Genomic DNA, 27,516 nt, shown 5'->3' on the forward strand with positions numbered 1-27,516 from the left:
GTGTCCAAAAACTGTTCTTTAATTTCTGAAGATTTTTTTTTTATATTAATATAATTTTAACCCAGTATAGGCATTGAGGGAGTTTATTATCTTTATATTTTAAGTACACATTGCCTTGGTTTTTCCTCTCTTGTCTCAAACATCTCTCCTTTAATTCTGCTGTCTGCTAGCACTTCAGTCTCCCATTCTCGTTTTCCACGTTTTACTTCTTTGGTTGCTGGCACTCGTCAACAAAATTTACCCACTAACCTGATGCTGATGTTGGCCTTTTCCAGGAATATGTGTATGCCTGTACAAGGAACTCAAACAAAATGAAAAAAAAAAAAAAACAAAAACAAAGCAGATTTCCTGGAAATCTGCTAAATCAGTTTGTCCCTTATGCAAAGTCCCTTCAGTTACACAAAGACTGGGCACCCAGTGTAGAGTCCTGCCAGATAAACTCAACCTCTGTCCTTTACTCTTTCACATCAAGTGGCTTTTTCCCTCACCAGGCTCTGCTTCCACAGAGCCAGGCTTGGGAGTTATCAATGGCACTGCTGGTATTCTGGAAGATGTTTTGGTTTGTGCCCTGGTTTAGGGGAAATTGTGGGAGGAAACTTTTGAAGGGTTTTGGTAAGCAGTTCCAATGGATAAATACAGGAATGGATCACTGAATGCTGGAGAAACCTCTTGTTCCCTGTTTAAGGGAAGCCTTGCCTCCTTGGTTTTTAACACTTACTTGAGGAGCTTCTGGGCTTTTTCCCCTTTTATTTCTCTGCTGTACAGCTGGCTCTGAGCATTAACAAGGGCAGACTGTTAACAAGAGCAGCTGTTCAAGAGCCAGCTATGTTTTCTTGCTTTTCAATATAGCTCTCTGTAGTTTTCCTCCTACCTGTATGTTTTAGGTTGGAGAAAATGGTTTTTCATAATGGCTTCCCTAGCAGATGATTCTAAACCTAAACCAGGTTTCTAATTTAACACGTGCTCTTGTTTCCTTTCCATAAAAAAAATTAAAAGGGTGCTAGATCTACAACTGGACAGTCACTGGTGCATGAGGGGTGGGATAGTCACATATCCAAAAGACTGAGTGCCCCTTTCCCAGGTACCAAGAACATCACACCCAATCTGAAGATACTCAGTGTTCCTGAAAATAGTTGGAACACATGCATGACCCAATGAAAATGAGGGGTGCAGTGACATCATGTGACTGGGCACATTTCTATTTCCAGCAAAGAACTTTACATCCCAACTAGCACTGTTGCACTCACTCTATAGATCATAATCACACCTCCAACATGAAAACATTTTCACTGCTATGTGATGAACATATCACAATTTACCATTTTTGGTAATTTGGGTATTTTTATGTCAATACAGGATTCAAAATCCTAAACAAAAAGCTCTTAGTCTTCCTGTTTAGCTGAGAATACATACAGACTTAAAAAAAAACCTAGTTTGCAAGTTTACAGCATAGGTCCCATTTTCTTTTAATAAATGTTTGCCTGACCAGGCAAACATTTATTTTTTTTAAACAACAGAGAATTAGGACAAAAAGTCCAAACCTGAGAACTCAACAAAACAATAAAAAAAATGAGGCTCCAAAACAAGCCAACAAGAATTTTGGGGCACTTCACATGAAAGGCTCTTTGGGAGATGAGTTTCATAATAATCATTCTTTGTTCCAAAAGCATTTTTTTTCCAGTACTCTTGTATGCAAGCGGTTTTGTTCTAAAGTGTAGATTTGACCTTCTTAAAGTCAGAAATGAAAAAACAAACAAAAAAAAAAAAAAAAAAACCCAAAAAACAAAACAACCTCCCCGCCCCCCCAAAAACAACTCAGAGAAGAAATTATGACCTGTAAATACTGAAGTGCAGTTGCACTAGCAAGAGGTGAAAGATTCACTTTTCTCAGGCAGCAAAACTAGTCTGTGCTAACTCGACTTAGCAAAAAACTCACATCATATCTGCTTGTAATCAGCTGAAGGAGGCAGATCTAAAGAGATAAATGAAAGCCAAACAAACAGATCCAATGGAGTTTTCTAACAAAAAAACCAAAATACACACACAACCCCTCCACCCCCCCCCAAAAAAAAACCACCAAAAAAACCCCAAAAACAAAACAAAAAAACCACCACTGAAGAAATCAGCTGTGCTCATTTTATTGAAAAACTTTAGGAAGTATTCAAAGAAGCCAATATTCAGGTTGTTTATTTTCTAGACTGAATGACTAAAACTACCAAACAGGAACATTCTGATGGAGGCATGGTGTAGAGAGCACAAACCTACTTCTTTGTGAGCAATGAGGATGACCTAAATCCAATCACACTTAATATTAATTAAAATTAGTTTATGACTTTGTTTATAGTAGTATTTAGTTTATCTTAATTGTGTTGTCGTTTTGTGTAAATGAACTTCATCTGACATGCTCTAATTTTTTTATTAGTCTTTTCTTCTCATGCCCTTTTCAACTTTGCAGTTTAGTTAATATCTATTTCTAGAAATAACAGAATCTTTGAGAATTTAAATAAACATGCTGAATGAAGCCTGTTTCTGAGAAGACTTCAACTACACCAGGCTTCAGTGGAGTTTCATTTCCTAGAGTACAAATCTCTCCTTGAGCTTGCTGTAACACCTGACTTATCACTGGGAATGTAAAAAGTTTACATTATGTTTTGTGGAAAAAGTTACAGAACTCAGCTCAAGTTAATACAGACACAAATGACCTTCTCAAAAAATATATAAAATTCTTAAGCTTCCAGAAAACAGGTCTTTGTGACAAACTGGGTACTTTTTCAGCAGATTCTAGCTCTATGGAGCCTTTCAGTAAACACTGAACACCCTGCAGTCGCTTCCAGCACACTGTGGAGACTGCTTCTTACTAAGGAGATAATATAAGTAAGTTTAAATAACAAAAAAAATTATAAATAAGATAGAAATCTTTTTAAAGCTGGAACTGGTCATTACACAGTGGCATATTCATGCAAAGCAACCCTGTGACCTGACACGGGTCTATGAAATTCAAACTTTGACCCTGAACTGGTTCCTGAAAACTCTTCCTACAGCAGTCATGTGGAATGATTTTGAAGAACAGGAGAATGGAAAGGGAAGAGAGAAAGGAGGATGGAAGAGGGAGCCAAACTTCCAGTCATTTTTTTCATTAAAATCTACATGGTTCAAAAACTTGGTGTACAGCACAGGACAGGATTACAATTCAGCAGAGACAGTATGAATACTTCTTTGTTCATTTTATTCTTATATATTTTGCCCCAAAGAACAGAAGCAATACTGTTAGACTGGAATATATCACCAAACTTGATTCTTTCATCTGAAACTAAAGTCTAAATGACTCCTTTTATCTTCCTTGCTGCCTCATTGTCCCTTTCCAAGTGCCTGAATGAAAGAAAGGAAGCTCAAAGCTGTCAGCAGACACTGTAACACCCACACTTTGACCAGAAGGAGTTGGATTGATTTGGCAAAAAGGATTTTAGGAGGCAAAACATCAAAGGATGGCAGGATGCAAGAAGAAGGAGGGGAGATCCATCCATGGCATCAACAGAATCAAAGTGAGACTAAGCCATATTTCATGAGCTCCTTTCACTTTTCCTCAGCAATGGGCAGCTGAAAAAAGTAGGTATGATTCAGTGAAAGGAAGCATTTTATTTAATTTTAGTACTTTTACCTACAAGCATGAATTCAAGTCCTCACAACCAGTACCAACATGCTACCAGTACCATCATCCATGTTTTCTGCATGTTTGTTTTCAGCATCAGTTCTAGTTGGCAGTGTATGTGTTCACTAAGACAATCACTGTCCTACAATCAGCAAGTCCTCACACCCTTTTCTTCCTTGCTGAAGCTTACCCAATATATAGATTCACTGTGATGTGGATTAACTACACCAAGCAATGCTTTGAAAGAGCCCCTTTATGCCACCAGGTCCCAGTTTAGCAACTCTGTATGTCCATATTAAATAGGCCTCCCTGGATGTGTTCTGTGCATCTAGTTCCCAATTTCTTCTGAAATTTAAATGAAAAAGTAGTAAGCTCTTATGCTATATTTGCTGAAGTAACTGAAGACATGAAAGAATTTACACTACAAACACCAATATTATAAAAACACAGCTTCTTCCACATTCATGCTATTTAACCCTCCTCACCACCAATGGTGACAATCTCTAACTTGTCTTTTTCCTAGTCCTTAGGCCCATCAGCTTGGTCAAAGGAGCTGCAGCTGAACCAGAACATGCACACACTGCCAGGTCCCTGGTATTTAATCTGCCAGTCATCCACAGCTTTGAAATATATTCAACTTGAAACATTTTAATTTTTTTCTTTTCTTCTTTATATTTAAGCATATTTGCTACATTTAGTATTTATGAACTTAACAGAGAGGATGAATCATTAGATACTCAGCTCAGCTAAATCAACAAAGCTTCTTTCAATGTCAGGTTCTTCCCACCCAGCCCTGTCAAAGGGCCCAAGACAACTTCATTTACAGATCTTTTTAATCACTGCCTAATTAAGGAGTGAAAGGAATGATACCATGTAAGAAAGAACAAGGTCTATTTTCACCAACCTGAGCTGAGACACAATATATGAGCAATTAGGACCCTAATGCTGTAGCATTTAATTTCCCAATTGCCTTTACAGGGTGTTTAAACAATGGATTATTGCTTCGTGCTCTCTTCATGAAACACTGACAGTACCATCACTTGTTCCAAATGCCCTGCACCTGAATAAACAGGGATTTGTGGTGCTCCACCTGGAGCAGCATCCCCACTACCAAGATGCTCCTGCAAGCCCAGGACCATGAGCCCCAGAGCTGCCTGCCAGGCTTCCTGCAGACACAGTAGGATCAAAGCCCAGGGAGCTCCAGTGAAGTGACTTGAGGACAAGCAGCAGAAGGGCAGCTGGCTGACACGTGCACACAGCGAGTTTCGGATGGCAATAGCTGCGCAAGGCAGGGCGATGGCTTTGGGAACTCCAGCAGCTTCTTCTTCCCACAACCTGCCACACCTCCTGCTTCTTCCCACCTACTGACTTGTCAGGCAGCCTCACTCTGCCTACCACAAGTTATCCATGTTCCAGTCTCTCTACTAAATCTCACCCCATCTGTTCACTCTCAGGCTAGTACTGTCCCTGTTTCTCCATCCTTCACGGACACACCTAGAAAGTCCAGGTGTTTTTTCTGAGGATTGTCCCTGTTCAAACAAGTCAATGTAGCATTTTGTGGAAGTCTCAACTCTTGTAAGGGACCTCCTCCAGACAATGTACACTACAGATATGTAATGTAACAAATTAACAGCTCTGTCAGAACATAATTATTCCTATAAGCACGGTGGAAACACCATGCAAAACTGCAGCACATTGCAAGGGTTTCATGTCCATGAAACGTTTTTATCCATGCCTAACTTCAACACACTGCCAAAGGCCAGCAATTAGCCTGTGAAGGAATCTAATGGAGGCTACAAAGTCAAGATGGGGCTTTAACTCCTCTTGGAAAAATAAAATATTTACAAGATTCAAAGGCCACCAGTAGGATTTAGAGACTAGGGCTGAAGCCTTCAGGAGAGTGATTCAGTCACGTAAAAAGCAAACACCTCTGCAACTGAAAGGATTAGATGATTGCTCTTATTTGTATTCAAGAACCTTTAGAAGACTGTCTTCCACCCCAGCCCTCTACCAAAGATGTGGAAAAAAACCCAAAACACTATTCTGCCATCTTCAAACACTTGTGTATTTGTAGCTGTTTTCATTTCTATTTCCGAGAGTTGGTGGTCAGCCAGCTCTCCATCACAAACACTGTACTTCATCAGAGAGTGAGGCATTGCTGGCAAGGAAACATTATGCCATGAGAAACAGAGGGGTTTTTTTAAAGATTAGCAGTTTAGGAATGTAGGTGATGTGTTATCATCACCTATCCCTGTCCATTTGGAAGTAGCACTTTAAACCCTGGTTTCCAACACACAGTGCCCTGCCTTCACTGTGTTTCCCTCAGAGTAGTTTTATCCCTGTGGATCATGGATAGATACAGCTTCACGAACAACGAGGCAGAAAAAACAAAGTATTTTTTCTGATATTTTTGTTTTAACTAATATAAGGAGATCACTAAGAAAATCCCAATAACTGTATTTCTTTTTCAGATTCGTGTGATAATCAAAGACTTTTAAACCTCAAAAATCTATTTTACATCTGCAGATTTCTAGCAGTTGGTGGCCCCACTCTGGAATCAGATTTTCTCTGGAAAATCACCTCTGCAGTTGGATTTTTTTTCCTCTCCCACTGGTCGACAACAATAATTAATTAGAAGAGAGGTGTGTGTGTGTCTGTCTGTCTGAATAATGGAATGAGACACAGCTGGTAAAACTAGCAAAGCATAAATGTAATGTCTTGACCACTTGTTGCTATTACAAAATCCTATGGCATTTTTCCCTTGTGTATTAGTCTTGCAATGGGGATAAATAATTACATTCTGTCTGCTTAAATCCTCAGTTTAAATAGCTACTATGGTCACATATAGAACACATTTGTGTGTCTAGCTCCTACTTAAACGACTTAACTGCTGTTGAAATCAGGGCCAAATATACCTTTTGACTGTGGCTTATATATGACATAATTAAAGAAAACAATTTCTATAAAAAGCCTATGCAGTCTGTAGTTTACTAATGTAATTTTTCTATTTAGCTGGAAAAAAAAAAACCCCAACGCATTCCCTATAATAACCAGTTATCCGCCTGGTTAAAAATACACTGTAAAGTCTGTGACTGCTCTTTTTCAGTCAGAGACCACCAGTGTAATAAAAATGCACTCTGCAAGCAAGTTTTTTATTTTGAAATAGTACTTCACCTTTTTCACTAGAGAGGCCAAAAATTAGAAATACTAAAAGAAAAAAACCTTAACTGATATGTTTTAAAGCACTAAGTTCAGTTAGTTGCAGAATGGAGAAAGGAATCCCATTAATTATTATTACTATCTGGCTCAGTATATTGAAAAGTACTGCAAAATTTGGTATCTGTGGATGCAATTCAAAGGTCTCTGAAATCCATTTTTATTGTGCATAAACATTTTTGTACACAATTATTCTCATGACAAATGATGCCTTTATAGAATCCATACTAGAAAGTGTGGCCAAGTATATAACTGAAGTGTTCCAGGCAATATGGAGAAACAGTTGTGCTCACATAGAAATTAGGCTCTCCGACAGAGATCTCTAAAGCCCCATTTGTACTTGAAAGACATGTCTCTTGTTTTGCTTTATTCTTTGCTAGCCAACAAATATCTCATCTGTATTCTGCAAAATACACCTTTCAACTGTGGGAGGAAAAACAATGTTTTAGCATTCTGTGGGGAGGGAAGATAAGCAGGGGGAGAAGGGGAGGGGGGAAAGAGGGATTATTTCCCCTGTTACCTGGAAGATTAGAAACACTCTTCTAGTTCACAGGCTTTTTCATATGGATAAAGAAGGAAGTTGTTCTAGGAAGGTGTGAGAAACGTTTTACAAATGCAGAAACTGGATTAGAGGAAAATAATCTTTGCATTTATGTTCTGCAATCACATTCAGAGTCGTTCTTTCTGATCCACAGATGTGCCTTTTACCTGGAATACAGCACAGTATAGAGCAGCAGATAATTTATAACCCCAGTGTGGCAACACTAATTGTGCAGTCTGCTACTGCCTGTTCCTATAATGATGTGCAGGATTGAAATGTATCTCAGATCTGGACTTCACAAAAGAAAAAAGTCTGTTCTAAGAATATATGCTCACATGTGTGCATGATGTTTTAGGATATATAGCAACTGGAAATACTAATGCTTTGCATCAAAATTCTTAAGAGATAATACAGCAAAACAGGAACTTCAGATAAATAGCAGTAGTTTTCCTAAGGAGCTGCTTGTCACACAGGTAATATTATCACAGCTATGGCAGCTCAGAAATTGGCTTCTCTTTGCTGACTCATCACTGAAAGGGGTACAGTGAGAATCACCAAGGGGATAGTTTGAAGTTGAGATAGCCACACTGGGTTCATCAGCATGACAGGAAGCAAAATGGATGAGTCAGATTTCCTCTCCAGTGTTAACCCAAGTGCTCGCCCTTCAAGGGCACAGAAAGCTGATGGCCCTACACTTACAGCAATCCACACCAAGAAATTAATCTGTTGTAACAAGGAAGTTCTAGATGCATCATTTCCAAAACAGTTTTAATTGAAACATGTTACTTATGGTACTGAGCAGTGGTTGAGACAAGTGTGAAAACCAGCTGCAGGACTGTGCTCAAGCAATCGCACCAACACCAACGTTATTCAACATTCCAGGCACTAATTAGCAGGAGGATGGTATCTGAGTAATAGCTGCCTGGTGCATATATGACCACACATCTGTTTCCCACATCTCTGCATCACTCTGCATGTTCACAGCCCACACACATTTCTCTCTGAAAGTCCTAATTAATGGAGAGCTCATGTTGCAATAAGCAGAGAAACTGTTATCACCTCCTATAAGGGAAGACCTGCAAGTGCTGTCCACTAATGGGGGCACTTACATAGGGAGTTCAGTACATCGTGTTTAAGGAGCAGACATTTCTGAGGGTCTGGTTTATTAACTGCATGAGTGGATGGATAGAAGGGCTGTAGGAACTTCAAAGAATCAAATACCAGTCCATATTGCAACATATTTAATTCTAATCCTTGCTTGCTTAAACCGGCTTCCTTTGCAATTCCTAGCAAACTCTTCCCATCAGCATGCTCTCCTGTGCTGGAGATGTGCTCAACACCCCTTCCCAGGGCTACAGCAGGGTGTGCAATAGGGAATCCACAGTTTTCACTTGTTGAGCAACTCAGAGTGCCAGCCTCACTAGATAACCACCTTCTATGAAAGACAGATACACGAGACAGCCGAGATTTCTGCTTTATAGGATAGGACAGAGGGTTGTCACGTGCAATATCAGTAATTGCTTAAGTCAGGAAAACTGCACAAGAGGATTTTGATCATAGCTGCCATGAGGAATATTACAAGTCACTCGCTGTGGACTTCAGTTTCATACCACACTTAGGAACCCACACGCAGTCTTCCAGGATAAGGATGTTCAGTACTCCAAAATAATGAGAAAATGTCCTGCCAAGCTCTCAACGTGATCTTGTAGCTAGAAATTAACTGAATGCCTGAAACTTCAGCCTTATACTAATGCCTACCTTCTGGACAGAACTACATACAAGTGGACTAAGTGCTGAGAGGCTTCCTTTTTTTAAGTATTGCTAAATCCTGGACTAAAAAGCATTGCATGGTAATGAGGTATACAGCCTAAGGACAAAAAGGGTGAAAAGATCTCTTTTGTATCAGCTTTGAACTGTACTGAATGATCTTCTAATCTTATCACACACACCAAGTGCCTGAGCCACCTCTGTTCCACAGTCATAGTTCTGTGCACAGTTTTATTTCCCCACCCTTTACCTAGACTCAAAAGCAAAAATATTTGGGCTCTATACATATCCAGGTTCCTTCACAGCTTCTTTTTGTTTTCTTCCTATGTTTTCTACATCCACAATATGTTTCTGTGCTGAAGCAACACAGCATTCTAAATAAAGGTTAAATGTTGATTTATGTAGCAGCATCATAACATTTCACATTCTATTTTTATTGACTCAAAATATTTTATCTGACCACAACTATATTCTCTAAAGAGATCTTCAGTCAGCCTTTCATAGTGATGCTTTTTAGTGGTCCTTTTCCTTAAATTACACAATTAATTAGGACCTAATAAAATGTATTAATACCTTGCCCTCCAATATGAATTACTTGCATTTATCAAGATTTAACTTAATCCATCATTCTGTTGACTGCTGACCTCATTTGATTAAATCCTCTCAAAGTTCTTTTTCAAACTTCACTAACATACCACCAAAGATCATTACACTGCATTACATTCACCATGTTTTAGGATATTCTGCTTCAGTTGTGGAATTACAGTCGACTGATGAAACTCTCTCCTCTTCTTTTGTCTCTAATCACATTTTAATGCAAATTATGTACCCCATTTTTATGTACCTACTTAGAAACTAACTAGTTTATCTATTTCCTTTCTGCCATCATACAAGTGAAAACTTAAATATACATTAATAATGGACAGTATGTGTCAATGTTAATGTACAACACAAAGCACATACTTTCAATTTTTTTAATTCCCTCTGTTAGCTTAAAATTCCACTTTTTTCCAGTACACAATACCCATTTTCTGAGACTATTACAGCTTAACGTCCCTTTTCATGTTTTTCAACCACATAAAAATCTGATATTCTTTTATTACTTCTGCAAAGTAGATGAACATCATTATCTCAATTTTTTAAATAAGGAAATTCAGAAAGAAAACAAAGATTTCCTCAGGATTGTAAAGGAGGCTGGTGGCAGAGATGTCAAAAAAAAACTTGGAACTGGTGGCAAGACCTATTCACTAACTGACAAGTCTTCCATTCCTCATATCATATCTCAGTCCTTCCTTTAGTTTTCTATCATCAGTGAAATTTATTTTCCTTACACATTATCTAAGATGCTTGTCAAAAGGGGACATGGTTTGAAACCTGTGTTCTACACTGCAGCAAATTTATTTGCTGGCAGAGCACCACCAGCCCTGAATACTCAGGGCCAGCTGACTGATCACCTACATTGTAATAGCCTATCAAAAGTGACAGGTACTCACAGTGAGGGATGCATCTTATTACAAACAAAAGCCATGTGCACCTTTCCCACTGGTAATTAAACAAGCCAGTACCCTTGTTAGGGAGAGGGAGGAAAAAAAAAGGAGAGGTTTGCAACACAATGATCCCCTTCAATATCTAGCAAATCTTCAACTGGTACAAAAGATAATTTCTTCAGGAATATCTGAATCTGCTGGAAATAAGTCAAGATCATTTCCTACTGAAAGAGCTGAAGGGTTCCACAATAAAGCAGTATCATTCTCATTAGCTGCAGAGCACTGACCACCAAGGAGGAGAGTGACCATTTGAAATGCCATGAGGTGGGTGCCAGGCTGAGGCACTGCAGTGGAACACAGGCCACTGTGACTGTTCTCCAGGAGACTATTGACTCTTCTCTGGGAAAGACTGGGAGCTGAGCTTTGCACCAGACCGTGGCTATACAGCTTCTCAAAGCAAATGGTTTATTCTGGCCAGATGAGCCAACAACAATAAAACTATTTGAAATCTAGTAGGAGAGGTGGAGTATGAACTATCCAAGAACTGGAACATCAATCCCCATCACCAAACACAAGGGTACACTGATTCTTACAGAAGCCCCTAATTGAATAAAGATGACCCTAGCCCAACCAGTCTTAGTCATACCAATTTGTTTATGCATTTGTTATCTTAGACCACAGAAAAGAACATTCTAACTCCCAGCAAAATATCAAAGAAAGGAAGATTGTTTTGGAGGACTGTGCTGCCAAGAACACAATAACATCCCCATCAGCCCCCATACATTTGTTATTACATTCAACACAAGTGCTGGATGAACATCTGCACTGTAAAAATTAAGCCCATTAGCTCCTTCAGCTTGTTAGCATATTTTAATACTGTGATCACAGCTTTCTATTTCTATCAAGGTGCTACTAGGTGTCAGACTCAGTATTCACATTAACTCTACCCCCAGATCCCTCATGTGTCTTGCTTTCATGAAACTATCACACAGAGATACTGAACAGAAGGAAAGAAGGAAGGAATTAACTATCAGTGTAGCAATAGTGCTGAAAAGATAAGTAGACTGGTGATCTTATCATGAACAATGCAGTGTCCAATACATCTCTAGCACCTTAGACTGCATTAAGTTAGAAAAGTCATCTAACACACACAAAACACAATTGATTCAACAACTCACTATCCTGATCTCTTTTCTGTTAGCTCCTAACAGTAACTCAGTATAAAGAATTGGATCCACTGTCTCATTTATGGTCTAAATAGAATGTGAAATTCTCTTTCAGTATTGATTTTAAGCCTTAACCTGTAATTAAAAGAACAGTTGTTTTTAAGCAAAGATAGAAATACCAATTTGTGTTTTCATAGAAGCTGAGTACAGATATTTCTATGCTGCTGGTATTTCTTAACTCTAACCAGTCTATATTCACTCCCCAGGTTTGCATACAACATGCATGGATATAAAACAAAAATAAGCACAAGTCTGCTCTAAGATACACGTGTACTCCCACGGTATCTGATGCCTGTGTGCTACAGTCACAGGTGACAACTGTGTTTTCTACATGCAGTAGGCTTTGTGAGTGCATTTGTTTTCTTAAAAAGCCAAGACAAATTTAAGCCTGCAGAATGAACTTGGTTCACCATTAAATATAAACTGTCACACAGTCCACAAATCCTGATTAACAAAAACACAATATCACTCAGAAAAAAACAGTCAACTTATAGAAATTAAAAGACCCTGTTCCTCACAAAATAAGTGAAAAGACCCAGGCAAATAGTCATTCCAGATGACACAAATTCAGCACCCTCTAGCTCGTGTCCTACATTCAGAATGCCTTAGCATGAAAAGTATGTGCTGCATACAGAAGAAGCCAACAGTGCCCACACATCTACTGGTTAGTGAAGGGTTGGTGGATCTTCGCTTTTTCTCACACTTCAGAAATGAGGCGTTTTCTCTTTACCCCAATTCCTGCCCTTTCTAAATGCTGAATTCTCTTCAGAGGACATAAATCCCATGCTCTTCATGCAAAGCAGTGGAGCATTCCTCCAAGGAATCAGGTTTACTGGGAAAAGCAGAACTGTTTATCTAATTTACTTTTTCACTTAGCATCTGCAACTGGCCAGTGCTACATTTCATGGTGAGCTAGCTGGGCCTTTGATCTGACCCAGAAGAGCTGTTCCTATGTAGTAACTCAACTAGCTAACATTATTCCAATAAAGCCCATGACTTAATCCAAGCTGGATTTGGTTATCAAAATGGTATATTACATTGTACTAGCCTGGGTTCAGTCCAAAAGAGCCCAAGTCCATGGATGGTCCCGAGAGACCCATTCTGATGCTTCACTTCTCTGTTTCATTTTTCTCTTGCAAAAAGTGGCAAATAATGAGATTTTCAGAATTGCAGAAAAGGGGGAAAGCGACTGTTAGTTCTTAATTCCCAAACTCTTTTGTACTCAGGGAAAGGTTTATTAGCATATTCTTTAGAGGGGCAGGGACTAAGGCAGAGCCAAGGATAAGTCACCACTGAACAGAGCCACTTGTACCTCCCTCTGCTTTTGTGCAGGCACAAGAGTTTGCACAGTTGAGCTGAGAACAGAATCAAGGACATGACACCAGCCAAAATAAAGTGGAAGTTTCTCAGAGTTCATCAGAATCAGACCAGTCTCCAACCCAACTCCTGTGTGCCTACACAAACACGCGCACAGGAACAAGAGAGGGAGCAACCACAAGAGGCAACAGTGGCTTGTGACACTTCCAAGCACATGCAAAACTGCAGAGAGAACAACAAGGGTTTCTCAGGTTTTCCAGTCTGAGAAAAATATCTACACACTAATGACCAAAGTAATATGCCTTGGTTAAACACTACATGACATAGAAAAACACACTTTCACTCACTATACAGACCACTCTACTGAAAATCATGGATTTCTTTGAGCATGATGCTGTATGTTAATTTACACAGGAACTTCAGGCAGAAGTATTTCAGTGTGCATGTATTCATAACACAACTTACATGGAAACTCCCAATTAACCTTGATCTCAGTTGCTACTTTAAAGCAGAATATGAGCCTGCTTAAGAAAAGTTAAGATGGTTCATTTCATCAGGAAGATGAAGAATTTCTGGAGATAAATGTTCAGATACACATCTGCAGAATGAAAAGCAATCAAACACCACAGTCTGTAACATTCTTAGAGAAGGAAGGTGATCTAGTCTGACTTTACGTCCCTTTCTTGTGAGGATTTTTTAAAACAATTTTTTATTAAACCTTCATAAAACACTTTAAACTATGAGAAGATATAAGTTATCCTCATACTGCCTAAGCACCTGAACAGCTTCCAATGCTGTATAGAAGAAATAGTTCCCAACGGCTCCTCCAGGCTTGTAGTAGCCAAGTGCAAATGCAGTGCTCCTCTTAATGAGTATTTGTCAGCAATAACCAATGTGAATTGATGATGGGGAAAGCAGTGACTGTAAAATTCACACAGCAAGATTTCAGAACTGCATCTGAAACTTCCAGTTTTAGCTGTGCAGTGTCTACTGCACAGTACAGTGTGACCCCTAAAAATGAAAATGTAGCGAGGAAGGGCAGCAATGGACAACACTTGCTAATGTGGATTGAAAATAGAAGTAACAAAAGTTGCATAATTACACCCTATATGATTTCTGATGTCATGTTCAAGCACCTACTGCTAGGTGGATGTGAAATAACATCTGAAAATAATTGCCTCAGTTTATTCTCTTTCCAGGGGAGGATCTTGCCTGTGGTATGAGACTGCACTGTGGCTTTGATATCATACTTGAGTTTTAAAACTGCACTGACGAAATTATGCTACCATGAACTTCTGGTGGAGAACCAGTGAGTAAAAAGGACATCCTCAGTGTGTCTTTCCCAGTCTCACACAGGTCCAGGAGGAGCTCTGATGTCTTGAAGAGCAAAGGGCATCTGTAAGATACAGTCCCATCATGCCTGGCAGTACTGCTATGAGATTTCCAACCTGAAGCTTAATCACCTTCTAAGATACATAAAAATCAAACTTTGAACGAAGACTTTATTACACAGTACACTTTGAGAGCCTGCAATTCCCTTTTGTATCTCTAAGAAATCAGTAGTCAAAAAAAGGGGATGGAAAAAATCACAAGGATTACCCAACATGATTGTGCTGAGCAATAACATTTAGTAATGGATGAAGTCTCCTAAAAGTTAACAGGAATTGAAGGAAAGGCGAATGAAATGTGTGAAGAACAAACACAAACAACTTTAAAGAACATTTTTTCTAGATCTTGATTAAATGGGATACAACTGAATAACATACTTTGAGAATTAACAAAATAGCATTTCAGAGTTACTGAGACTCCCACATTTTCATCTGCACAGTATTTTGAGTTTTTCTTTCTCTCATTAACTGTAAATATATGATAATGTTCAGCTGGAAAACTAGTGAAATGGAAAATCCTTACCAGGAGCTAAGTTCAGCCCTGCTTGTAAGCAGATGCAAACACCTGATTTTGTACCAGCACATTTCATGACTGTTACTGGCCACATATGTGTGTGTGTGTGTGTGGCCTGTCCAAGTCGCTCACAGTGTAAGGGCTTAGAGGAAGGATAGATAAACTCCAGCATTACTGCATTCCACTGCAGCTTTGTTACAGCATCCATGGGACCAGGATTCTATTTCATTTATTAAAAGCCACGGAATACAGCATTTTTAAAAATAAACACAAAATTTTAAGAAAAGAATGTACAAAAGTCACTTTAATCCTTTGGGTTTTTTTCAAATTTTCAAGATAGTATTAATTGCTAACGTTCCATAATGTGTTTTAAAAATACCCAAGGATGAAATTATTTCGAAACAAAGCACAGAACCTGATTATATCACTTCAAGAAACAAGACTGCTCTATAGGCTGAAAATCAATTGGATTTTCTAATATCTAAATATCTGTCTGGTATTTAGTGACATGTACACAGAATTAAAATCCAGAGTGCTATGATTTATTCTGTACTCTGAACCCCAGAGAACCTCCTGCTTTTTAAACAATGTGTGTCAAATTGAGTTTTGACTCTGCTGGTCAAAAAATACTTATCGCGTCATCTACATTAGAAATATCCTTACCACTGACTGTGCTTGGCGACAAAGAAGGGACAAGTAACAGCATGAGAGATCACTAAACAGCACAAGACCTGCCCTGGGCTGTGGGTCTCACCTGACACTCACAGCTTCCCCTTTCCAAAGGCAGGCTCATGAAAACTCATCCTAACACCAGGGACACAGGGAGCCCCGGCTGGAGAAACAGGGGAATCCTTCTGAAGGAGTGGTCAAATACAGAAAACACCAGCAAGTAAGTGACCATTTCCCAGCGCATACTGTGACTAAAGCAGTTGCTAAACACAGGTGACGGCGTAGCTTTTTAAAGCATGTGCTTTATGGCCAGATGATGACTCCCTCAATCTGCCCCTCCCGGGATCTGCAGTCACAGCTAGAGCAGCCTGCAGTGCCCGGGCAGAAATCAGTGCTGCTGTAAGAGCATCCCTCTCCAGCTGCCCCAAGAGCATCCATCCCTCTCCAGCTGCCCCAAGAGCATCCATCCCCCGTTGCTGCCCCAGGGCCCGGCCCAGGCAGGCTTGAGCTGGGCTCTGCACCGCGGCCGAGAGCGGAGCACGTCCTGACTTTCCCCAGTCACTTAAGCCGGCGTCTCGCTGCTTGTCCTTAGAGACCACAGCTCCACTCAGGCAGAGAGCGTCTAGACAGTATTCATGATCCATCTGTCTGGCACAGCCAGGCTGATGACAAACTCTATTAGAGCCGAAACAATTTTTTTTTTTTCTCCCTGCTCTTCCCTCCTCCCATCTCCCTTTTCCTCCGAGAAGCAGTAATCTGACACTGAAAATTACTATCATTGTTGCAATGCTCAAAATAGCAGTGCCAGACTTTCATTAACATCAACGCTAGACTGCTAAATATTTAAATAAATGGATAAATTTCACCTGAAGTGGGACAGCCCGGCACACATGAAAGCAGAAGCACAATCAAAATGTAAATCTAAGCGGTTGTTTTTATCTGCACAAATTCAGTGTCACAGTCAGAGGGGGATGCCAAAGGTCTCTTTAAACAAAATATTTTCCTTTGATTGAGCTTTTTGTTTTTAAAACAGAATCATTCTCCAACCCCCTGCAGATCCCTACAAAGCTCAGAGCTGACAGCAGTAGGTGGGGGTGGTGAAAAGGAGAGCTATATATTTGATTTGTTTGGGTTTTTTTACCTTGCAGAGGAAAATGAACTCCTACAGCAAACTCTTCTATGCCAAAACAGCCATGACACATCACCTCCATCAAGGCTGACAACTTGAAATTTGATGTAGACATAATTTGCACATGACAAGAAGGATTTGTTCTCACTTATTTTATTCTTCTGTAAATTTTCAAGCATGTCAATATTTGTGTTTGATGTGCCCAGAACACATACAGATCACAGCAAACACAACTACCTGTACTGTTTTCCACCAAACAATTAAAAACCCTGAAATCTCCACCACCACAGCCCTTTTCAATAAGAAATGACTTGGACACTGCAGTCTGCAGACAACAGACTACATTTCCCATTTCAAAATCTAATTTACTTTTAGCAGGACAAGGCAGGCTGATCGTTTGTTGTGAAACAAAGGGAAATGCTCAAACAAATGAACTGTGTCCTTCTAGAGGCAGGCACATTGTTTCAGCTCTTTGGATCCAAATTCTCCAGGTCACATGAAGTGGCAAGCTGCTGCCAAGGCCAAGTCTGCAATGTTTAAAATCCTACTCTTTGCCTCATTTTTCCTATCATGGCTTTGTGCTGTTAAATACACCCTTGACCTCCAAGCAGTCTTAAAAGAACAGTCATCTCCATTATCTCAATCAATAAGTCTATACAGCTGATGGAAACAAAACCAAGCAGCCCTACTGAAAGCACAAGGGACCTGCAGTAGCACTGGGTGTCCTCACTGGGCAGGGGAGGTGTGCTCCAACATGCATCACCAAACTGCATCCCAGTGTAAACTAAGCAAGCTGATACCTTAACATGTTCAACTGAAATGCCTTAGCATGTATTTTGGTCAACTTGCTGGACTGCAGCTTGTGTCATCTAAAATCAGACTCTAACACACCTTGGGTTTTCCCAGCTGTCCTCCAGTTTCTCGGTGCTATACAGAGTGAATCACCCACACAGCAGCATAAGGCAGCCCTGCCTATAAGTCAGCAAAGAAAAATTGGACAACCAAAGGGCTTCAGAAATGCAACATTTTGTTTTCCTTTGCACAGGTGAGACATTGAATTAAGCAGCAACATTTTTACAAGGGCCTGTAGTGATAGGACAAGGGGGAATGGCCTGAACAAGGATAGCTTTTAGATTAGGTAGCAGGAAGAAATCCTTTTCTGTGAGAGTGGTAAGACACTGGAAAAGGTTGCCCGGAGAAATTGTGGGTGCCCCATCCTTAGAAGTCTTCAAGGCCAGGTTGGATGGGGCTTTAAAGCAACCTGTTCCATTAGAAGGTGTCCTTGCCCATGGTAGGAGGGCTGGAACTAGATGATCTTAAGGGTCCCTTCCAACCCCAACTATGCCATGATTTAAAAGACTGAATTAACAGTTAGCACACTGGAGCCATGTAAGAATGGCAAGGAGAGAGGAACAACAGACTGGGGGGGTGTGAACTCCTTTTAACACAGTAAGACAGCATCTGCTATAATCATGAGATATAGGGGGCAGGTCACCCACAAAAAAACATCTTTCTATGCCATTGCCCATGCCACTTAACTAAGCTGAACACAAAGCTCCAACAAGGTATTCTGGATTTGGCTGCTGGCAAGAACACAAATGAGAAATGCTTCAGCAGCTGGGAAATATGGGGTACCACTAAAATGGCACATACTGCTTAAATAAACTAAAGCAGAATTTTCATATGAAAATTTATTTATTTAGACATTGTTTGGGGGCAGTCTGTGTATTACTCTGAAATGAGATTAATGTTTTTTCCATCACAGGAGGATAGAAGGTTTGAATAAAGCATGACAAAGGATTCTTTGAACAAACAGCAGAGTGGAAGGTATACTGCTTGTAGTGACAATGTGCTCTAGGTAAAGACAAGGGCAGTCCCAGGGAGAAACAGGATACACTACTTGGATTTTAACCAGCACAAACTAATAAGTGGCTCCTTTCAACAGTTTATTTCCCATTCAAGAGTTGAACACAAGCACAAAGATGCAAGAACAGAGCTTATATGTAACATTAACCAGAAAGAAATACCTGATTTAATATTCCTCAAGTGATTTTTTTTTTAATGCTAATTTTCTTCTTATTGAGTTGTATTACTGTCTTGTTACTAATTAGAGACCAATGAATGTATGTACTTCTGTGTTGAAAGGCAGGCTGCTCAGCTGGGACATTTCAAGAGCATACACTCTGGTGTACTCTGGTAGGGATCCCCATTAAAATCATTGAGCAAAAGCATGCACACATTTCTTAATTCAACATGTCATCCCTCTAAGGCCTGGGGACCTCATTTCAGCAAGGATTCTAAGAGCATTTTTTCAAAACAGGAATGAGCCAACACAACTGATGTGTCCATAATAATTTTGTTTCCTGTTACAAACTGGCACCGATTTCTACCATGCAGTAGTCTGTTTAATAGCCAGAACATGGTAAATATAATTTAAATACAGCTTATGGATACATTATTTTTGTCTAGCTTTGATCTTCTTTTCCTCTTTGTTTCACCATTAGGATCCTGTTTTACTGGGATTTGGTCTTTTTATTTAAAACCAAAGTCCCTTAATTTAACTTGTCACATGCAAATGCAATGAAAAATGTCCCTATTGCAATGAAAAAGTATAGTCACTATCCCAATATCCCCAAATGCAACACTTCATCTGCCACAAGGTGAGCAAAAAGTTAAACATTTCAAAATGCTCCTAGCAATGCATCCAGTATTTCCTCTCCAAACTCCTCATTTCCAATATTGTTGCAAAACCAGCAAATAGAGCTCTTGAAAGACTTAATAAGACTGTTTATGCAATTACCCCACTGCCCTCTGCACTTGGGAGATCTCAAGTAGTAGGGCTATTGGACACCATACTTTAGAAGCTGTCAGAAAAAATGAACAACTCTTACAGATTTAAGGAAATATAATTCATATGAACGAACTTGGGGGAGTTTGTTTTGTTTGTTTAAGGGTTTTTAACACCCATAGCCGTGTGGCAGCAGCCCTCACAGCTGTAAAAGGCTGACTGGAGGAGGAAGCTGACTATCTTTCTCCAAGTCCACTGAAAAGTAAGAAAATGCTGCCAACTTGCACAACTTTGCAGAGACAGGATCAAGAAATGCACCAACTGCAATTCTCAGGAAAGCAGTAAGGAACCTTTCACTAAAGATTTTCCAGAGACACATTTTGTTTGGTTTGGTCAGCATGAACTGAAAGTGGCTGCAGCTCGGGGGGTGACTCGCCAGCTGACCAGGCAGGACTGTCTTCATGATCTACAGCAAGACAGGAGGGGACAGATGTGACTTAGGGAAACACCAGGAAGTTTGCAGATCCTGGATAGAACAAGTAACAATTTCTAGAGTCCAAAAGCCCTCTGAGGAGAAGGTGCCAAGATGACACTTGATTATTGCATGACTGCCACCAGCACAGAGGGGTACTGCAAAACCTCCAGCACCTTACTGTCAGACCTCGGGACGAAGAAGAGTTTGGGAGTTCCACCTTAGAGGCTCCACCATGGAACTCACAGGATGACATTATCACACTGCAGCTGTGCAGGGCTACCACCTGTGATGCCAGAGCTGCTGCACATCACCAAACCCTTCCCTCCATCTGCTACCACTGCGATTTTTGGGGCCTTTTGGACAAACAGTTGTGCTAGCTTGGTTTAAGAGAAGAGCTGTACAGTATCCCAGTCAAAAAAATTTCCTGTATTTGAACTTTACAGACATGCTTAAAAGTTTTGTATGAATAAATAATAAAATGTAACTTTTTTACAACTCAAAAGCCAAAGTCTTGGGCAAACGTGACATTTTGTTGCACACATCACCAAAGCCTATGTCTTGTCCTGGAACTTGGGAGAGAGTTCCACTCAAAACCAAACAAATTAAAACAAAGGTAAAATGAAATAGCCTACATGAATACATAGGTCATTATTATTCCAAAGCCACTGAAATCACTGCAGAGGCACCAAAGAAACACAAAGTACAAGATTTAAACAATTTAGATTATAGATTTAGGAACATGTTCGCTTAGAGGGTACAGAAGGACAGGAGTGTATCCAACACCTGACTTCATCTTCTGTCCTGCTTAGAGCCCCATGCATTAATTACAAAAATCACAGATACATGCTGCTCATAATTGCTATTACTAATAACAACATAACAAAACAGATGTTCCTAAGACATAGTCACAACCAGAAGTGATACAGAATACTGAGGGATGTCAGCATGGGCAGAACAAAACCACTTGGAAAGCAGAAGTAATGTAACATACTTCTATTGTACCTGTGTTTAAGAAACCTTATTGGAAAATTTATCACCCATCCAGAAAGCTGAATTGTGGTTTAAAAATAAATTATTGCACAAGAAACAAAAGCAAAAGCAAAGTTTGATTTCCATGTACATGACTGAGGGCAAAGCACTAAGAAAGCAATTGTAGTGATAAATCCTGTCACTGTGTGTACAATATTTATGCACTGAGGAATAGCAACTAAAGCTATTTTAAATATATACCTACAAAGGTCAGTAACCCACCAAATGACACTGATCTCAGCATCAATAAAGCTAACAGGAATGATCAAAAGAAAAAATATAATTTTCTTGATGGTCTTAATAGCATATAAAGAGTCTTACACAGATACAGCACAGAATATTTTGTAGAATGTTGGAAAACAAATATTTAATTATGCTTTCTCAGAGGCCACATATGATCATATGACAATAACCACAATGTTCATAGCACAAACTCCCTTGGAATAACTACAAATTTCTATGTTTAGAATGGAAATGTTTTAGGGGAAAGTTTGTTACAAATCCCTGCTAGTTCAGAGAAAAATAGTATTTACTTTCTCTATCTCATACTCCCCTGATATCATACTGCAGATTAAGTTTCCAAAAAGACTGATTTCTGAGGCAAACAGACATATTTGACATACATACATACATGGATGCACACAAGGAGCCAGTACTCACAGCTAAAGATGCCTGGAGGTGGATGCTCTGTTACAAGCAGGCAATTCTCTTCATCACTGTTATCCCCACAGTCATTCTGTTGGTTACAAATCAGTGAACCAAGATACAAGCATTTACCACTGGCGCAGGTGAATTTGCACTCTGAAAGGCAAAAAAAGAAACCAAAACAAAAATTTGTGAGAAAATTGATGCCTACCCTTCTTCAGTGCTAAAATGACAATATTCTTCAAGCAGATGCTATCATGGTGGATGGGTCTTTGGCACTTCAACACCAACACAAACAATATTGTTCTTGTAGCATTGCATTTATAAATATATACATGACACATTCCTGATCACTGGAATCAAACCACTAGTAAACCAGATTTCTCACTTGGGAAAATTCACCTTTTTTAATAATAAGGAGTATTTTTTGCAGTTCATGTTGATTATAGCTCAATTTGGATAGACTGTCTTCTCATATATGTTTGTGTGGCACCTTGCACACTTGGGGCTAGACAGCACTATGAATAAAAATAATAATTGTCTCACATTAAAAAAATCTTGCATCAGCTGTAGGGCAAAAAGTATAACTTGTAACCAGGAACAACCTTGTCCAGACACAGACAATTATTCCTTAACTACCTTCCCAAAGTCATTTTGCCAGTCTCCCACCTAATTACTATCAAGCACTTGGTGTCTGCACATTGAAATCCCACATGCTAGTGTTCTTTCAAAGTCAGTAAACTTCTAAAACACCTATAAGGTGTCTGCATGCTAAATGTAGGCATGCTGTAGCTTTTACACTTTGTTTTTACCAAAAAAAGGGGGAACAATTTCCCCTAAATATAATTCTGTCATGAGAACAATTAATATAAGACCAAGTATACTTTATATCAAGTATTGGAGATGTAATTAGGAAATGGTCACAAAAATATACACACAGTTATGAAAAGCTTTCTCACTAGACTTGTTCCAAAATAAAATACATGTATAGAATAGAGATCACATATCTAGACAAATTAAAATTTAATTAATTTAATTAATACTGGTATGTTGACAGATTCTGGTGATTGTCATTCAGAAGCTCATTCCCAAGCAAAGGCAAACAGACAGAATTAGAAACTCTCACGAGCAGTTTATTAAAGGAGTGCCATTCCCTGAACCATGGGCTTCCCTAAGATTGTAGTATGGCTTGGCTCATTCTGCTTCAGAGAGATGATTCTGCAGCAAAGAGACAGAATTTGTTCATCTTCAACAGTATCTGCAAAAGATTTTGCTTTAATCTTAACTTAGTCTGAACTGAGATAACAGGACCTCCAATTCTAAAACATCCCCTGAATCAGTTACCAAGGTGTGACAATTATGTGTCTGTTGTGTAGTGCAAGCATGGTAATAGCAAAGGAGAGGAAAAAGAAATTGAGAAAGAGAGTGAATTCATTTTCATTTTTCATTTCCTTTATAGATAACAGCAATTTACAGACTTCACTCTGAACACTTTTCAAGAGTATTAATGATATTTTGGTATATGTGCCAGCAAAAATCTGCTGCAATAAAAATTGTATGCATAAATATGTATTACATATAAAATGTTACCTAAGAATATAAATAGAAGGTATGAAATGCAAGGAAAACAAGCATTTCCTGTGGAGGAAAAAAAATTATTTATTTTGCTTGGTGAAAATGTACTTATAAGTATTTGCCTAAATGAAGTCCTCAAATATAAGCTTTTTCAGTCTCTCACCTATTAGAATTGTAGAATAAAATACTGTACAAACAAATTATTTTTTTCTGTTTGTTACTCTGCTACAAAAAAAGAACTGAAGAGGCATTGAAGGGCTTAGATTCTTTTTGAGTATAGACTACAAAAAAAATCATAACCAAATGAAATAAGCCTTTGAAACCCATGGAACTGAAAAAAAAAAACGGTCATTAACAATTACTTTTGGAAAAGAGACTTAAAAGACCAGGCTCAATATTAGCAATCTGATAATTGCAATGCTTTAGGACTCATTCCTGCAATTTTATGAAGAAACTGGAACAAGAAATGAACAAAGCTGTCTTGGAAGGTTAGAAAAGTTGCCTTGAAAGAATTCAAACTTGCCAGGTATCTTAAATGAAAAATATAACACAGGGTTAAGTTAGAGTGGTAAAGAACATAATGCTTCTATCAGAAAGAATCAATCACCATATTGCAGTTGGAATATTTGGCAGGCTACTTTGGGTAACTTTTACTGCCTTCCTGTGCCTTTGTGTTGAGTCGTAATGGAATGCTTTCCATGCTTCCCCCATGGCTGATATAAAATGCTAAAGCAAGATGTCAAGTCAAAAGAAGTTAAAGCTAAGAACTCAAGGTGTCTGTCTGCCACCAGATTATACAGTTTCCACACAAAAGACTAGACGAAGAATTAAATTCTTCATAGCTATATTAAAGTCTTAAAGTTCTGGAGTTTAACTAACATTATCATAAGAGGACAACCAGAAGAAAGGTTTTGTGATTTAAGGTGGGGGGGAAAGGAGGATTGTCATAGATAACTGACCACGCTGAAATTTGGAATTAAAAAACAGACTCAATCAATTTCTCTTGTGAAATATAAAAGCTACTTCCTCATTCCCTCACACATGTGAAAATAACCATTGTGAAGGTGCATTTAAAAAAAAAAAGTCATGAGGGTTCTTGTTCCCTTTTAGATGTGCCCACATTGACTGGGAGATTGCTCACAACACCAGGGGAAGTCTGTGTTGATTTGAAAATGGGGGACATTGTCAAAAATCATGTTACCTTCTGATCTCCCACCAAATCTACTTGCCAAGAAAGCAGAGATCCTCTACTGGCCCTGGCTGGGATGGAGTTAACTTTCTTCACAACAGACCCTATGGTGGCTATTTGGATTTGTGATCCACATAGTCAGTGTTGGACAGTGTTGTGGGACAGTGTTAATGTCACAACAATGTTTTGGTTAGTGCTGAGCAGTGCCTGCATATCAATGAGGCTTCCTCCTTTTTTCACTCAGGCATCTGCAAAAGTAACATCTAAATCTAACAAAATGTAATATCTAATGGAAGACACAAAATTGCAAAACTTAGTCTGCATAATCACATTCTGTTGAAGTCTGAAAGAAATATTCAAAGAAAAACTGTATAGCAGGAATAGTATAAATTAATTGAACAGATTATTCTATGAAAATACAGATACTTCTGATCATAGAATATACTTAGGATCTGGTATCTGCAACATGGGAACAAAAATTCAGTACCTTAAATTACTTTGCTCACTGAATGCATTTGAAGAGTGAGTGCTTTTACTAAAATCAGAGAAGAACCCTTCCTTATAAAGCAAGATGGATCAAAGTCAGGTTGAGGGAGGTAGTAGAAAGCAAATATTAGAGTATTGTCCAACTGAAAAAAGCCTGCAGAGCTCTGTGCCAAAATACAAGGAGTGACCTCAAACACTCTGACCAGGGAATCCAGACCAGTCCAGACTAAACCAACGTGCATAATGACACAGCAGAGAGTCCTTTTCAGTACAAAGTCTTGAACTTGGCTTGTCTAGACAAGACTGGGGGAAAAGATCCTGTTCTGAAAACAAGCCAGCATGATCCTTCTTTCATGAATAATGTTTCAAAGCTAGAGAGTTTCCCTTTTCAAGTGGCAATTAGCGAAACATCAGTCAGTTGGTCAGCAAGGCTCTGACTAGAGCTAAACCTGAAGCAAGATGACAGCTACTGGAGGTTGAAAAATATCAACCCTTCCTATAATTATGTCCTACTATGTTCATAATTATGTCTGAAACATATTTTTAAAAAACTATCTTTATGATATAGTGATTCTTCAACACAAAATTTTAATAAACATACTTCCAGGTAGAACTTGACTATCTTGAAAAAAAAGGAATACTAAGAATACTATTCTAAACATTTCCTATTTTTAGAAACTGAATGCAAGTAATATAAAACATATTGCATACGTGTTCAAGGTAGATGTTTGTATGCATAAAACTCTCTACAATTATCAATTAATACACGACTGCATTTCAATAGTTCCAAATAGTTAATTGAAGGTTATATTTCTGATGCTACTGCAAAAGATGGATTTACCTCATGATACAAAAAAACTACCCTCATCAGATTTTTTACTATGAAATGCAAGGTCTGATATATTGGGTAGGCTTATTTTGTACTTTCTGTGCCTAGCCAACAAGATAATTTTATCCTTGCATTCAACTTAATTCTTTTAGACTTCATTTACACTTGACTTCATCCATATGAACAGCATTCCCATTGTTTTGTCATCCCACTTACCGTAGGGCATTTTTAATTATAGCTAAGTGCTGTTTGTTTTTCTAATGTAAGCCCAACCACGGGCCAAGGAAAAAAAAGCAACAAAGTGTCATATTGAAAAAATATGGTGGCTTAGGCCACTGTTATGATGCATGTCACAGCTGCTTATTTAACGGGTCTGAGATGATTATCTGACCCAGGGGCAGAATTCTCTTCCATCCATTCGAATAAAAAATAAAAAACTATATATGCAGGCAGTGATTTCAAACTGCTGTGACTAAATTGTAGTAACGTGGTTCAAATGCACAAAACTGAATCCTAAGTGATGCCTGGGACTTCACCAGAGCAGAAAGGCACTCTCCCAAAATCCAGCAGAATGGCAGGTGCCCGGGCAGCTCAGCCAGCAGAGGGTGATCAAATACCCTACAGGAGTCATGGCAATGGCAGGGAAGGATCTCTTTGCCTCCAGGTGGGTGGACCTAGATCTCAAGAATAAAGGCTTAATTTATAATTTCTGACGTAAATATGCCATTTTAAGTACAGTATCATACTTTTTCATACTCCTGCTCATATTGCAGCATGTAAGAGCCTGGAAGAAAACATGTTTAAAGGGCACCATCACCTGTTATAAGGATAATAAGAGGCAGAAGCAGTAAATTGGGGAGGGCGGGAGGAACCACACTTCACTAGAGATTAAAGCAATATAAACCACAAATACCAGAGTCAGTACAATAAAACCCTGTTCAGCCTCTCATAAACATCTCTCTGTGTATTATTTTTAATATTGTAGATTGTAGCTTTATAATGGGACGTAAATCATAAATAGGAGACATGCACACAAAGGAGCATGTTTATTTGGGGAAAAGCTTGGTTAATAAGGAAGATGGCAGGCTGCCACGCGATCTAATAAACCTCCACTGGAGCAGGGAAGGGAGGGATAAATAGGTCTCTACAAAACAAAAAAGCACTTCACAGAAAGAATGCCAAGCACTACACCAACAAAATGAAAGTGGATCAGCTTATGCAGGGTAAGAAGCAGAGCTGCAGCCACGGTCAGACCTGTCCTCAGTGCCCACGGGACCAAGGGTGAGGCTGCTCCCAGAGCCACACAACGTGGAGACACAGACCTTCTCTGCCCAGGGAGATTACAGCCCTAAACCAGGCTCACTGAAAGAAGATTGCTGCTGGTTCACAACCAGTCTCATTTGCTCTTACAGTCCCCCATGCTCTTGCTTATCCAGCAATTATCTTTTCATCTACTTCTTAAGGCAAAGCCTGGAGCTATGCCCTTTAACGAGTTGCTATTTATGTCAGTAGCTAAAGGAAGCAAACACAACAATTCTTGCACACAGGTAGCAAAATCCGCTGCTCAGTTCACCAGTTCAGGGCATTAGGACATTTC

The 27,516-nt window shown here is 39.1% G+C and overlaps 1 protein-coding gene across 3 annotated transcripts in view; it reads right to left on the minus strand.

The window, feature by feature from the left end:
• LDLRAD4 (low density lipoprotein receptor class A domain containing 4) overlaps positions 1-27,516 on the minus strand; it is a 282,043-nt gene that overhangs the window by 125,922 nt on the left and 128,605 nt on the right. For all 3 annotated transcript variants that reach the window (XM_079302394.1, XM_079302393.1, XM_079302392.1), the window contains one exon: positions 21,856-21,996. In XM_079302394.1, the coding sequence (XP_079158520.1) occupies positions 21,856-21,996 (141 nt within the window). The remainder of the gene's footprint in view (positions 1-21,855; positions 21,997-27,516) is intronic.

Source organism: Erithacus rubecula (assembly GCF_903797595.1).
Source record: "Erithacus rubecula genome assembly, chromosome: 3".
NCBI lineage: Eukaryota > Metazoa > Chordata > Aves > Passeriformes > Muscicapidae > Erithacus > Erithacus rubecula.